Genomic DNA, 16523 nt, shown 5'->3' with positions numbered 1-16523 from the left:
TGACTATCTTCCAGTTACACTCCCCAAGGTGCAGTAGATGACTGGGTTTGTCCATCCACTGGAGAGAACATCACCCCTGGGTGCCTCACCTCAAAGGCTCATGGCTCATGTCTTTCTTTGGATCAGACACCAGGGCCTGAATCAGTCAGCCAGAACCAGGAACCCAGATCATACTGCCAAACTATGGAAATTTTGTGTAAGGCCCCACAGGAGGGGCCTGTAAGTGGGACTTGAACATGTGTGCTTTTTAAAGGCACTGAAAGCCCCAAATCCTCATCAGACCTGTCTGAAAAAAACAGATTTTCAAAAAGAAGTTTAATGTGCCTTATGAATAACTTAAGATCATGTGATTAAAGTATCAGCAAATAAAAATATTTGCTAAGGGTAGTTGCTAGTGACAAAAATGTCAATTGTGAAATGTACACATACCTGGGGAAATTCAAGCATATTTTTGTTTATTCATGGCTTACCGTGTCCTTGATTAGGGCATCAAATGGAAACAAACTGTTATTTACAACAATAGAGTTAGGCACAACATTTAATTGGTTTTCTTATTATTCTCTTATATTTATTGTAAACATTTGTGAGTGTCGTAAGAAGGGAGAATGTTAAGCTTCCATATGTTATCTATTAGGTTATGATAGACCTGCGGACTTTTCCCTGCTAGTCCTTTAGCATCTTATCACTCATAGGGTAGCAGATACCCAATAAGCAGCTTTGCCTAATTACTCAGCACTGATGCCAATTGAGAAGAAAGTGCTAATTGAGGAATATTCTATAGGCATAGAGTCAAGAATGCTAATTTTGGTGTTTTATGCCTTAATGTCAGCTTCTCTGGGTCAAAACAATGGATTACCATTCCAGGATCTTGTATATTTCCCTTTACAGGTTATGTTAGCTGCACCTTTTACCAACACAAATATAAATATTCAGGAAAAAATAAAATTCAACAAAAATTTTCGACTTGTTTTCAGTTTATCTTTTTTTGAGAGAGTCCTAGTTCTGGGTTTGACATCCTAATCAACATCTAATTTAGACCTATTTTAATCTTTCTACTTAGTATGTCAGGCTGTGTAACCCTAATTAAATTGATGAAAGACAGCAAAACAAAATGAAGGAGCTTATGAAAACCGAGGGTTAATCCTTTCTATGAGCTTCTACGTTAGCAGTTGCGTTTTAGAAGTGCCATTCTTGTCCTAACAGCTCTTGAGCACACTGAGTCTAGAGGGAGTAAATGCTTCATTCTCACGGTCCCTCAGCTGGCTAGTGGCTTAGCACTGTAAAACTAGAAGCTAGTAGCACTTGGATACTTTCAAAATTTGTGTAAGTCGTAAATCAGAGTTACAAAGTTGCTTTTATATATGACTTGTGAATTTAATCTCATTGTTATTCTACACACACACACACACACCCCTAGACACATACACTCACACGAAGTCTTGTGTGTTTTGACGTAGTAAATCATCTCCAGAGGTGAGCAACCGTTGGAATCCAGTAACAGTTTGGCTGCTCCTCTTCATTTCACAGATTTCTGGAGAAATCACTCTTGATGCTCCATACAGGACATTTTGACCATGTCGTTTCCTTTTTCTTTTCTAAACTTAACTCATAGAAATCCCATGGGATGAGGAACCCATTTTGAGAAGTGTGTCACAGCAGCTTTTGAGATACAGGCAGATAAGCAATTAGTGTCAGATTTTGCCTTGAAGGAAAAAAAGATAAGAAAAGTTAATATATACTACAGAGGTAACTCAAGGAGGTTCTTTACTAGTGGCACATTGTATAAGTGAACAGTTTTGAGAAAGCGACAGCCTTCTATGGGAGAGCTTTATGCTGTCTTTGAGTCATTAATAGTATACGGCACTGGTTTCCATTCAGCCTTGGAGCTGAAGCAAATCATCATAGCAGTTTTTCTCTGTTCTTGCTTTAGGTATATTCCAAAAGCTTTTGAATTTATAAAGTATCTTTGGAAATGTACAGGAATGAAGAGTTTACCACATATTGTACATTTAATGGGAAAACACAAATCAAATTCAGATGTAATCTCAAGGTGGTTTTGTACCTAGTGTTCGTGTCCCTAGTCTTTTCAGAGGCTCGTTAGTTTCTTCTTCTGTGATGTGACTTTAATTGGTTTCAATCAGGTTTAAAATTCAATAGGTACATGATTATTCGCCGTATGCCAGGCAGTGTGCCAGGTGCCATCACACAGGCCTTGCTCTTGTAGTCCTTACACACACCCTGGGAGGAATTCTGATCCCACTTTTTCTATGACTCATCCATGATTATGTGACTAACTGGTGGTATTGGGATTATAAATCAGGTTATTTTCCCTTCAAATCTCTTATACTTTTCAATAAAATTAATTTGTAAGGAGAAAGTCTTCAAAACGCTTAACACGTTTCATCGATTGTTAGAAGATCAACAATCTGATTCATCAAAGGAAGCTTCTGTTTTTGACTCATTAAAGGAAGCTGATGTAGTGTGGGACTGATGCGACTGACTTTGGAGCCAGTCCACCTCAGCGAGGAACCTGGCTCCTCAGCTGTGGAGAAATATCTTAATTTTGAGTCTCAGTTTTTTCATCTTCTGAGTTTCAGTTTCTTCATCTACCAAACAATGATAATACACCTCATTTCATCGGTTGTAATGAGAAATGAACACAAAACTGAATATAGAGCATTTAGCAGAGTACCTAGCAGATAGTACAGATTTTTGATAGCTAGGATTAGTAGCAATAATAGTGAGAAAGAAGGTAATATACAAATTGATTAAATAAAAATGTTCACTATGTATTTATCAGGGACATTTGAAGACTTTCTTATTAATAAAGTTGTATTGATTTTGCTCTAGATTTTTAGTGATAAACAGCCTTTATGTAATATTTATAGCTTTATGTGATGCTTTTTAAGATATTTTAAAATATGGAGCCAAATTAGAATATTTCCAAATTATGTCCATATTTTAATTACTATTTCTAATGGATTGGGAATAGTGGCATGAATAAATTCTAGACAGCTGAGGAGTCCTCAACACTTCTTAAAAAAATGTATGCAAAAATAATTATCTGCAGTATACTCTTGGAGTCACTGAAAATAATTTGCACAACTATTATATAGTAGTTATACAACTATTTTGATAAGCTCTTAGAGAATAATTTTTCCCCTTGAAAATCGTTCACTTTCTACTACAGTTAATATCTAGCACAAAAGATCAGAACTTTGTCTATGAACCGAAAGAAATTGATTGGTTTTCACTGTATGTAGATAAATTAATTTTGTTAAAATTAATAACATTTTAAAATGTATACAACTACTTTATGGGAGTTTTGGACTTTAAAAACATTCTTGGTACAAGGAGTCTAGGATGGTAATATACAGAGTCAATCTTCAGTTACATAGGTATACACAGATATATATATACAGTTAAATATTAATTTTATTAAAATAGGCTGAAGTTTTCCAAAATCTCTTTATACCCATAGAGTTTCTTTTTTCCATCTCCTATAAATACTTAAAAATACTTCTCCATATTGACTTGGTCAAGATACGTCAAAGTGTTTAAAGTGGTAACCTTGGATATTTGTCTATATACTAAGTACAGAGAACCTTATGCAAAAATATGAACTTTAAATATAGAGTTATTGCAGATTTAATGTCAAGAGGATGAAATAGGTGTGAGAATGGTTCATCCTTTTATGATAAGCTAAATTTCTGTTGCTGAGAACTGACTTTTGAAAATGATATGTATATTAAATAGGGCTAAATGGAGTCAGAAAAGTAAAATCTCCATTTGTAAACATAAAGGGACGGTGTGTATTTGTGTGTTATGTGTGTGTTCTAGCTTATTCATACCACCGTCACTTTTAATTAATCATCATCCTTTTCACTAAGCAGTGACTTTTAATGTTCTAACTTTTAGGTCTTCAATATGTGCTCTATTTTGAAGCAAAAACATCCCAACTTCAAATTATAATCCAATTTTCATTTCTTTTCTCAGATGATGAAACATGCTTGGAATAATTATAAACGTTATGCCTGGGGGCAAAATGAACTGAAGCCTGTATCAAAAGAAGGCCATTCAAGCAGTTTGTTTGGTGAGTAGAATGTACTTTGGTTCTTTAGTGACAGTAACTCCTCTTCAATCGCCTGAACTTGTGGGTGATGGAGAAAGTTTGTGTGACCCTCCAGGCTGTGTTGCTAGGAAACTTGCACACCTGATGGAGTTGTCTGCAGGGAATGTGCATAGCGTGTCCTTCAGACAGAGCACTGGCTGCACATTAGAACCACCTGTGTCCCTTGAAAAAATACTGATGCCTGGGGCACACTTCCAAAGATTCTTGTTTAATGGCTATGGATGCAGCATCATGATTTTTAGCTCCCATGTGGTACCTAGCAGAGGAGCATTTGCTGGCTGCATTAACTGCTTCCTGTCAGGTGAAAGCTGTGTCTTTATCCATAAGCTGGCCAAGGCAGCCAGCCGTGGTGACCTTCACTGTATTTTAGTGACTCTCAACTTTGGCTCTAAATTTCTCCTGTTTGTGCCGTGGGAGAGAAAGTGAGGATGGATTAGGCCAGTTATTTGAACTCCCGTTTATCCTCTTTGGCATGCTCTTATTGCATTTGGTCTCTCGGCATCCCTCTGCGATTGGTTGTCTGGGTGTTACATAACATTCCCATTGTGGAGGTGAGGAAACTAAATATCAGAAGTGGTAGGTGGATTCCTTAGGTCACAGAGCTACCCAGTGCCCTTCCCACTGTACTCAATTCGGTTTTAACTCCCGTAGTTTTGTCTGTAAGTAACAGGATGAAGGGGAGGGAGTCTTATTCTGATGCTTCTGAATTCACCATAGAAAAGGTGACTTTCTATAATTCAACTGAAGGTGTTAAATAGTATCAAATCATAAAACAAATAGCAGTATCATCTGACAGTATGTGCCACATGCCATTTGTGCATCTTCTCATTTAACCTCATTATTTTATGCATTTTATACATGAGAAAAATGAAGCTGAGAGAATAGCTTGCCCTGTGTTAGCCACTTATTAACTAGCTGAGCTGGGATCTGAACCCAGGTGTGGCTCAGGTCAGAGTCTGCTCCTAATCGCCACGCTGTGCTTTTCCACTTATTTAGGACCTTCCTTAAGTTTGGCTCTCTCTCCAGCACTGGTGTTAATAGACACTATACAAGTCTTTGCAAAGTTCATGGCCTAGTGCAGAAGACATATGTGTAGACAGTGAATTATCGAAGCACTGGGTAGCTCAATAGATGCTCATACGAAGTTCTGAAGAACCGTAGGCTCTCTGGTAGGGAGAAGGGTATTGCAAGAACAGTTAGAGAGAGCTCGAAGAGTGGGGAAAAGGCTGGTTGGTCTAGTATAGTGACACACTTCAGAGATGAAGAGAGCCTGAACCTGCAGTAGTGGCAGTTCAACTGATTTCAGATGTTTCTGAAGTCGTATTCTGGGGATACAGTGACCAGTTAACATAGGTGATGAAAAGTAGGAATTGAAGAGAGAAACTCAGCAACTTCACGCAGGCTCAGAGATCTTAAATTTATTGTTTACTATAATTTAAAAAAATTTAACTCCATTTTTGTTTTTATCTCTATGAAAGTTGTTCATACCATTAAGAAAGCAGTTATGTGTAAATTTTGCCATAATCTTTATCAGAGAGTTTATTTAGTTCTCTGTTAATACAGTGGTGGTTTTTAATTTATTATTAAGCATTAAAAACATACTAGAATTCTTAGTATGGACTGTGGAGATGAACAAGACATGACTTCTCTGTTCTAAGGAAGTTTACAGACTGAAAGGAGATGCGTATAAGTAGTTAAAATAAAAGTAAAAAGTAATGAGTGTAAGAGCACGTGAAGTCTTCCTGTTGAGGGAGTTCAGAGAAAATAAATCAGAGTCAGGACTGGCTAGGAGGGTGGGAGGGGAGGGGAGGATCTGTCAGGGTGCAAAGAGGGGGCAGAATTCCATTTTAGAGTAGTGGTTTCTTAGCACTATCACTAGACAATCTTAGATCTAATTATATTTAGACAGTTTTGCATAGGTGCATTTTGATATAAGTACATTAAAATTAATATGTGTGTTGCTCCTTGTTTCAGGCCTGTTTTTTTTTCCCTTGCTAGAGATTGCAATCACAAATGAGATTTCTAAGGGATTTATTTTCTGCAACTCAGAAGAGACTCTAAAGATTAGTGTACCAATCTGTAGCCTGTGATAATTTTTGGTTTGGTTTTGATGCAGCTTTTATGTTTTCTTTCGCTGAAAGAATTTCAGGGCGTGTTCAGGATTCCTGTTTACTGATAAATTTGCTATTACCCTCTCCCTTTCCAAGATATGGTCAATTAGCATGTATGTATCTGTCGAAAGTATTTTACTGAGTAAATATTTTCCTGATATTTTCAGGTAATTTCAAAGGAGCAACAATAGTAGATGCTCTGGATACACTTTTTATTATGGAAATGAAAGATGAATTTGAAGAGGCAAAATCATGGGTTGAAGAAAATCTAAATTTTGATGTGGTAAGTTAAGCAAAAGCTGTTAATTCAGTTCTTAAATCTCAGCTAACATGGGCAAATTCTGTTGTGGGGCAGATTATTGTACCCTAAGAGAAACAAATAATGCAGTTTTAAATAGTGTCATACTATAGTCTTAACTTGCCCTCTTTCACTTTGCAAATATATGTCTTTGTTTTTTTGGCAATAAGAGTAAGGATTAACTGAATCACTATGCTGTACACCAGAAACTAACACAACGTTGAAAAACAATTATACTTCAATAATAAAAAAAAAAGAATAAGGAAAAAGAAAATAATATTTATCAAGACCTACATGTGCCAAATATTCTTGTTCAAGTCCCACAACAACCCTGTGAGACGGGTATTGTTTTCACACCTTTACAGATTACGAGACGGGTAAGATTTTCACAGCTTTCTAGACTAGAAGTCAGAGCCTCAGAGGCTTATCCAGACCACACAGCTCGTTGTGTGTCAGAGCTGTGAGCCTAGCACAGGTCTGTGTGCCTCCAGTGCTCCGTGGTGCGTTATTATGACGTTGTTAAATTAACATTTGTTAACTGGCACACAGGGTGCCAGATGGTGAGCTGCAGTTCAATGGAAGACCACAAGAGGAATTGAAATAGAGAAGTTTATTATTTACAGGCCCCAAGAAGGTACACGACTCACCTCCAAGGGTAACACAGGGAGGTCACGGCAGAGCACAGACAGAGAGACAGGACCTGGGGCACATGCCTTTATTAGGGTGGGTGGAGTGCTTTGGGGTTCCAAAGCTAAGACAAAATTGGTCGATTCAAACTAAAAAGAGCTAGGTTTTGGTAAGCTCTGCAGTGGTCTTTTCTAAGAGGTGCACAAAGGGATGGGCCTAGGAGGTGGAGGACACTGATGACCACAAGGAGGAGTCATATTAGGAACTGACATTTGCTTGTGACTCTGCAGACTGTTATCAAGGGCACAGTCTTGCATTTAAGGCTCCTGCAGGCCACTTGGCCAAACAAAACGGTTGCTGAGGCCGTAATATTATTAAGCAGCTTTATGTGAACTCTCCACATGCATCCAGTTGCAGCTGCAACCACTTCCCCATAAAGAAGGCGCTAAGCTATGTTAATTATATACCCTTATCAGTATAAATTTTTGCCAACATATATTGGAAATATTTTTTTTTTAATTTTACTTATGTATTATCATTTTTAACAAACCTCAAAGCCTATTATACACCAATGAAAAGTTCAGAATTAAGGATAGTGGACTCTTCTAGTACATCTTGATAATTTTGATTTGGGAGGACTACAGCTTGTCAGAGCTAATCTAATTCCATCGTCATTGCTTTACCTCGTAATGAGGTTGACAAAGAGCTTGTTTCAAGAAAGGTGTTGGCCCTGCTGTGTTTTAGTCATTCACTTATGTTTGCATTATTGGTATTATTTTTAATCTGAGATTACTTTGCAGAAATCCTTGTAAGCCTCTCGTCTGTCTGGTAAGCATTCGATAATATCTGTAAAAACCCACGATCAGGCACAAGAAACTTGCTGTAAGTTGAGAATGGACCAAGAGTGCTTCTCTGATGCTCCCTCTGCTTTGTGGAGCTCTTATTCTTCTACAGACCAAGGGAAGACACCAGTGTCATTCAGAATATTCAGGAAGAGCATATAAAGCTGAGTCTTTGTCCTATCCTTTTGGATTAAAAAATATATAAAAGTTCTAATGTTTTGTTCCTACTCCCCTAATTAATTGCCGTGTATACCCATTTTGGAGAGCACTGCCTTAACCGACAAGCAGATGAATCTAATCTGCCTTATAACTGAATTTAGATTGTAAATGAGACAGTATTACAGTATAAAAGGACCTTGGAGATCGAGATGTTCAGTCTTTTTATTTCAAACATGAGAAGACAGGCCCAAGGAGTGGGTGATTTGCTAAAGTTCTACAGCCCTTTGATTGGATATGACCTGTGGATAACATTGGGTATTACCAATAGAACTGAGTGTGAAAAATTAAAGGCAATGGGAAAAAATTTATTTCTTTTTGAGGGTTTATTCTTTCTTAATAATACCTCTGACCTGCTTCATTATATATAAGAAAATTCTTGTTATTTATAAGAAAATCCAGCTACACACCAGTAAGTAATTATGGACTTGTCTTTTGCTGTGTGGAGGGTAGAAAACAGAGACTATGTTGCCTCCTCCACCCCCTCTTCTGGGAAGGGTAGGCGAATGGAAACTAGATTCCTTCAGGATCCCATGTTGAAAGACAGGAAAGTAGACTTCAGTGACACTAGACCTGAATAGTGTCCAGGTCCCTTGTTTGATGACTAAGCCTTGCTGCCCTGACTCCTGCCCCCCGCCCCCCAAATACTGCAACAGTTCTTTGCTTTCATGACCAGTGGTAGTTTGAAAAACTCGAATCATTTATTTAAAAGGACCAAGCACAAAGGCCTCTCAAGGTGATGAACAGGGTGACAGAAGGCAGTTGGCTGGCCTGAGACCATGACCAGGTGTCGTGAATGTGTTCCGTGGACTGTGGGGACCTGTGAGGGAGCAGTGGGAACCTAATAGGGGATATCAGACTGTGTAGAAAGAAGAGGAGCAAATTCTTTGGCTTCATTACTTGTAAGATAAAGGGATTGGACTGCTGTTGAGTGATTGCTAAGATACTGAGCTTTGTTTCCTCGTTTATTTAAAATTGTATTTTTGTATTTTTATAAGATTTTTATCAATTAGTTGACAGATGTGTAAAATACCATTTTAGAACTATTATTGATCATCTTGGGCTATACCCTCTAAAATATACTTTTAAAAGTCGTAGTCACAGGTCTCAAATTTCTGTTTATTAGATTCTTCCTAATGTGAGAGATCTTAAAACATTTCTTGCAGTTTTCTCTTTGGATATTGCCATATTTTCCTTTAAAATATAAAAGTTTATCAATAACATCCAAATGATAGTACTCTCCATATTAAAATTAATAACAAATATAAATTCAGGACAGCTACACTGATTTACTCTTATAATCATTTTAAAGTTCTTCATCTTACAGTTTTCCAATTGATTTTAGTATCTCCCATATGAGAATATGTCTTACATTCACTCATTCTACCCAGAGATTCAAGTGATTATGTCAACGATTACACAGTTTTCCTTCTGAAAACACTGAAAAAATTTTTCCATTTATCTGGAGGAAGGGAAAATTGGAAAAACTTAAGCAAAGACAGAGAAAACATTTTTATGGATAATATGTAGTATCATTTCATTGTGGGTAAATTATTGCTTGTTTTCCAATTAACACTTTTTCCTGATAAAGTATTTTAATTGACAGTGAGAGGGTATTGCAAAAAAAAAATTAATGCATCTAAATTTATTGCAAGGGAAAAATAAGAATGAAACTGAAATAGAACCATTGTTGTTAAGAGTTGGTTTATCCTGTGGTGCTCCTATTAGCAAATCTTACCATCAAGAATAAATTTGTTTATATGTGAAATACTCAATTTGCATCACTTAAAGGTGTAAAGTAAATGTTTTTTATTGGCTCCCACTGTCATTAACTAAAACTCATTTTCTTTTAATTAAGGCATAGCAAGTTGATTGAATTTGCATACTTGGTAGTACAAAGTTCAAATGGGTTTAATAACTGGTGTAAAACAAATCACTGGGATAATGTGTAGGAGCAATGGCTTCAGGTGGAGCTTTGTATTTATTTCAAGTATCTGTAGGGGCACATAAGTTTGGGCAGAAAATTCTAAAAGTAGACTCCAGTGGATGAGTTTTCTGGTTTTAATTCAAAGTAATCGTAGGACAAAGACTCTAATAAAACAGATCCTTGGTTATTCATTACTCATTCATTAACTCATGCATGTATTAATTATTCACTAAATACCTTTTTATTGTCAGGTACTTACCCACATGGAGTTTACAGTCCAACAGGAAAAGTAGTCAGATTGCCTAGCTAGGGCCAGGTTTTTTTAAGGAATGAAGAAAGGACAAAGGAAATTACTGTTTACGGAGTACTGATGCCAACTATTATGCTAGGTGATTTTTTTCATAGATTATCTGGTTTAGTCTTTGTGATGACAATACAGGTTAAGTGGTATTTTCCTTATTTTTATAGATGAAGAGGTAGTTAACTAATTGGCCCAAAATCATACACCAATTAAGAGCTGTGATTTGAACAAGGTCTGACTAACTCAACGACCCTGTTTTTATTGGAGAGGAAGTACAGAGTTGAGAAATACATAGGCAGCCAGAGAATTTGAGTCTTCCAAGGTTAGGCATGTAATCTTAACATCAATTAATGTACTCATTAGGGTACGTTGTTCTGTAGGTATTCAATACATACGAATTAAATGATTGAGAAGTTGTTATCTTGACCTGCTTCCTGACAAACTCAGCTAGAAGACAAGCTGACAGGGTGCAAAGGTAGCTGTATTGTGTCATTTTTTTATATAGTTAGAAATGATGTGGAGTCAAGTGCAATTGATCTACTTGTTTTTACCTAACTTACTTCTGGAACAGATTTGTGGTAGCTTCTGATACAGGAAGATCATTAATATAAGGACAAATGATCAAAAATTTCATATTCGGGTGTTTCCAAATTCAGTCCCAAACTTTCTCCTCTTTACTGTCACTTAAAAATAGTATTAATTACCTAGATTCTTACACGAGAAATGTTGGAAACTACCTTCCGTGATACATTTTATAGAATATGTAGAAATTTTCTCCAGATAAGATAGCTAAAGCTATATTAAAATTATCATTAAGCATTTTTCTTCATTGAGGTAAACTGATATCTCCGTATGAGAGGCTGAGCTTTGAGAGTGACAAGGGATAGATGGTGAGCTTGCTCCAGACACTAGGAACACAATGAGACTGATCTTTGGCAAGTGCCTGGATTGTGCTTTTGATTGTAATGAACACTGTATGTTTTAGATAACAGAGGTGTTGGTGGCAAAACTAAATTTACTTTTTTAAGATCCTGTTTACTGTCTCATCCAATTGGAGTGCCATCCTACTTTTTAGAAAAATAAGCTGTAGGATTCCCTATCCAAGGGATGTAAATTGACCTCAAGAAGTGACTTTGGATCTCCTCAAATGCCTAAGTGAGTTCTTGGCTTAGTCCAGAGCTCCATGCCAAGGAGCATGAAAGAAGTGACTTTTGCCTTAGTATTGTTCTTGCAAAAGGTCTGCTTTAGAGCAGCATTGCAACCTGATGGTGCAGATAACTAAGTTAATTATCCTGTCCAATGGAATTATGTAGTATTTTCCCTTTGAATGCTAGTTGGAGTCTGCCAAGGGTGATGATTTGGGTTTTAGCTCTAAGGATACTGAGCTGTTCCCTCTGATTGTAATTACTGATGGACTGGACTTCTACTTGATGGCTCCCTGGACCTGCATAGTAAAACCAACCTATTGACAGAGAGAAGATGGTGATTTGCCTAACTTTGTGGCCCAGAGAACTTGCACTTTGTTCATCTGAAGAGGTTTATCATGTTACTTAAATATGAAATTAAAAATTGCTAAGACATAGGTTATTCTAAGCTACACTGTTTAATATTGTGATTTAATCTGTTAAAAGGAGTTTTAATCCTCAAAATGTTAGTACAACACACACTCTGAAGTACCATTTTTAAATCAATGTGTACGCTAAGCCTAAACATAGGCAGAGCTCATAGGCAGTTACCTGTCTTTGATGAATGACAAGTCCTGTGTTGTTTCCAGGGAACGCATAGTTATCACATGTGTTAGTAGCAGAGCAGAGTTATTATTTATTAGTAGTAGCAGAATTATTATTAAACATAGCTATTGCACTGAGTTGTAGTTGGGCAGTTGTTATTAATGCTTGCTTATTCGTCACCTGTAGTTCATTGAGTAGAAAGCTAAGAGGAAGACTGGAGGAGTAGCTAGCAAAGAAGTATTCTCTGAATTCAGGGCTCAGAGAATTTACCCTTAAAAAAAAAAAACTCTCAGAATTGGGATCAAACACTCAAAATAGGATTAAGATATTTCTGAAAATAAAATTTCTTTTCCAAGAAGTCTTTTTCAGTTTGATGCAATCAATCAGGTCTGTCATGCTGTGTGGAATCTTAAGAATTAAGGAGAGTCCCTTAAACTCGATGCAAGTTTGATTCTAAACTATTATCGTAAGACCTGAGGGTTCAAGGAAACAATATATCCATTCTTCAAGGAAACCTTGTGCCTTTGTAGTTCCTCAGTCAAAAAGAAGCTAAGGGATAGACTGGGGTTTCAAAATTGTAGAATAGATAAACAAGATTACACTGTATAGCACAGGGAAATATACACAAAATGTTATGATAAATCACAGAGAAAAAAATGTGACAATGAGTGTGTATATGTCCATGAATGACTGAAAAATTGTGCTGAACACTGGAATTTGACACAACACTGTAAAATGATTATGAATCAATAAAAAATGTAAAAAAAAAAAAAAAAAAAGAAGCTGTGGCTGAATCTGTTCCACAACCTAAATTTGTTATTTTAATGGTCAAGCCTGGTATTTCACTTACTAAAATGTGTTACTTAATAGATAATTTTGGTGAATAAGTTGCCTATAAAAAAAACCTAATAAATTTCTCTGAGTTATTGGAAATACTATCTTGTCTAGTAGAAGAAGGTTGGTCTTTTAGGTACTCAGGTTGAAACAGGTTGACGTGTTCACTTTCCCTCTTGTCCGGATACGGTTAGATTCTTCATGCCCATGAGCTCATGAAGGGTGCCTTCCCAGTAGAAAGATGGAGCATGATGTTAAAGCTTGTGGGAGGGGGCCATACACAATGGTTTATTGAATTAAATTCTTTTTTCCATTTTAGCCATCCTTAATCCTATATCTCATAATTTTACATACAGGTATAGTAAACAAGACAACAGCAGTACTAAGGAAAGGGACAAACTTAAGGTGGAAATTATCAGTCTAAGACACCCAAGACAATATGAGCGATTAGTACTGAGGCCTAGTCTTTTCATGATTTCACAATACTCACCTCTTGACTTTAGATGTAAACTTCACTATACCATATTATGTGTGATTCTGGTCAAGTATGTTCTTTGATTCAAATGCTGTTGGTGGAGGAAAGTCAAAAATGAAAGAGCAATATCTCCAATTTACGTTGTTTTGTTGGGAGACCTTTAAACCAAAAATGTCCAACTTCCTCTTGCTCATCAATTGTGATATTGATTAACAGATGTTTGCAATTTAAATAGAATTCTGGATCTACTTTCCAAACTGGCACTCTGTATATACTAAAACTGTGTAGTAGAAGCCACAGACTACAGTGGGACATATTCCTGGGATGCAACTTTACTTACAGATTTAAATAACTTAATTTCACTTTAAAGCAAACATAGATTAAGAAGACTATACAATTCACATTGTTAGGATAAGTCACACAAGATTTTAGAGTTGCAGGCTGTTTGGGGTCCCCGTCCATTACATATTATCCTCTCCCTGCCCTAATCCCTCTTCTGTCATTAGAGTAGTTCACTGGAAAAGTTTTAGAACATCTTAAAAGATCCTGCATGAATATTAATAGGATGAATATCTTCATTTGAATTTAGTAAGTTTATGGAAATCAGAATCAAAAGTTTATAAAAATGGCCTAAAAGCCTCAGATTGTAGGAACTCACTTTTGAAAACCCAGGTATCACATAAAGCATATCAAGCCCAAAAGGAGGTTTGGTCAGGATACTGTATTTCAGAAGAGGGTCTGAGAAACATGGATCCCATGAGGGTCAGAGAAGATATATCAGTTTGCATTATAGAATTTAGAATATTATGATTCTGGAGTGTCTGATTTTCCAGTAACCCCTGTGGAAGCTAGGCCTTATTAGCTAATGGAAGCTGAGCTTCTGTGCAATATTGACGTCAGCAGCTCTTCACTGAGGGCTTTACCTGTGCCACGCACTGTTCACAGTACTTGTGTTCTTGTAAGGAATGCATTGTCCCTTTTTACAAATGAGAAAACCAAGTCTCAGAATATGTGACTTGGCTGGGACCTCACAATCTGCCGGCTTCTGAAACAGCCTTCACTCCCAGCTCTTCCTGGCTCTAGGGGAGTGTTTTTATGGTCTGCCGCCCCCAGTTTAGCCAACCAATTTCTTACGTTTTTATTTGCTTAGTTCTTTTCATCTAAGGATCTGTAAACAGGGACCTAAAGTGTCTAAATTTCAGTCTTCTGACCTAAAACATAATATAGCCCAGAAAGTTAAGAGCTATCAAATTAAGGTTTCTGAATAATTTAGATTTAACTTTGAAAAGAAGAAAAGAGAAAAAATTACATGTTGGGAATTGAAATGTAGTTTTGCTTTTCAAAGGAAGGTAGATATGATGACCACTGAGCACGACCAACGATGATGTGACGTTCCTGAGCAAGATTCTTAAAGACAAGGACACAGCAATCATTGCACGGATTTATTAACAAGCCAGATGTGCTTTTTGGACAGGCTCACCAGACTATTAGATCCATGAAATTCAAAAGACAAAGCACCTGACTTTCAGCATGGCGCACTTGGCAAAATCATCTTCCAATATCTTACAGACAGAGCAAGATAAATATAACTTAGGTTCTATCTAGAATATATTGCTGGATCAATAACTGGTTGAACAACTATACCCAATGGGTGACTGACATCTTGCTGAAGATACTTTTAGGGTGGTGTCTGACATGGCTCAGTCTTCTACCTTGCAATAATTTTTATCAGATGTCCATATAAAAGTCCTGATTATCCAAAGTTTTCCTAGGAGGAAAAGAATACCTATCGAATGGACTGAAAGCCAGAATAAGAATATGAAATCGTCTTAATAGACTTCAGTAGGCAAAAATGTGGAAGACTGTTCTTACGTTTAAAAACTGAAAAACACAAGTACAAATTGAGAGTGGTATGATTTGTGGGTTTAAATTTATTAGATTTTATTATTAGACTTTGTTATCTTTAGACATAAGAAGTATAGGTATGTGAACCAAAATAAATTAACAATTTCCTTCCTTTTTCCTTATCAGTAATTTTGTGGAATATTAAAGCTTTTACCAATATTTATATAATACTGAGAGTGGTACACCTCACAGATAAATTGCACCTATAAAAATGCTTTTAATCAAATTATACTATGTGCATGTTATAGATTATGAAATACAATTAAACAAACTCACCAGAGTCTTATATTATGATGCTTTTGCCTAATACTGGCCCAATAATTCTCTTTCCTAAGTAATTTTCATAATCTTCCTTTTTTAAGAATTTTTTGAAAACGTTTTTTAACTTAAACAGTTACTTAGCTTTATACCTTTTTAGAGAGAGCATGTAGAAATTAAATGAAAATATATCTCCTTTTTTTTCTTCTGGAATTGTTTTCTCCCACTAAAATGTAGACTCCATGAGCTTGAGGACCTTATGAGTCTTCATTGCCATGTTCCTAGAACCTAGGATAGTTCCTGGCACATAGTAGTTGCTCAATAAATGTTTGTTAAAGGAAATAATAGCTCAGATGATTTTGACTAAGCTCATCAGCTGGATATTGACTCCATATAGTATAGTTTGCTGTTTGCCTCTGTGATTTCAGTGAATGGTTTTATTTTAGACAAAAGTGAACAATTATTGAGTAGGCCCAATGAACAAGAAAAGAAGTTAACTAAAGCTTGCAGTGTACCTAACATCTACTGTGGATTACCCGTACTAAACAGAATGTAGGAAAAATCCCATGTAGTAGTCAAATGTTGTAAAATAATAAAAAGTATTGACAATAATCACTAATTATATGCCTCAATTTCTGGCCATTATTAATGGGACTTGATACATTATCATGTGAGGTGATACAGAAGTCAGGATAAGAGAGCCCTAGACCAGGAATCCAAGTACTCAAGTTTAAATCCTGATTCAACCACATATTAGTTGTCTGACCTTAAAAAAGCCGAAGTAACCCCTATAAATCTCAGTTTCTCCATTTGTAAAATGGACATAAGAATAGTCATCATTTTACAGGGTTGGTATCAGGATTAAAA

General features: G+C 36.4%; 1 protein-coding gene across 2 annotated transcripts in view; it reads left to right on the top strand.

Annotated features, from left to right (window-relative positions):
- MAN1A1 (mannosidase alpha class 1A member 1) overlaps positions 1-16523 on the top strand; it is a 151706-nt gene that overhangs the window by 34462 nt on the left and 100721 nt on the right. For both annotated transcript variants that reach the window (XM_072965804.1, XM_072965803.1), the window contains exons 3-4: positions 3997-4093; positions 6411-6526. In XM_072965804.1, coding sequence (XP_072821905.1) covers positions 3997-4093; positions 6411-6526 — 213 coding nt within the window. The remainder of the gene's footprint in view (positions 1-3996; positions 4094-6410; positions 6527-16523) is intronic.

Source organism: Vicugna pacos, chromosome 8, assembly GCF_048564905.1.
Source record: "Vicugna pacos chromosome 8, VicPac4, whole genome shotgun sequence".
NCBI classification, from domain to species: Eukaryota; Metazoa; Chordata; class Mammalia; order Artiodactyla; family Camelidae; genus Vicugna; species Vicugna pacos.
The sequence above is the reverse complement of the archived record's forward strand: the minus strand, read 5'-3'. Positions and strand labels throughout refer to the sequence as shown.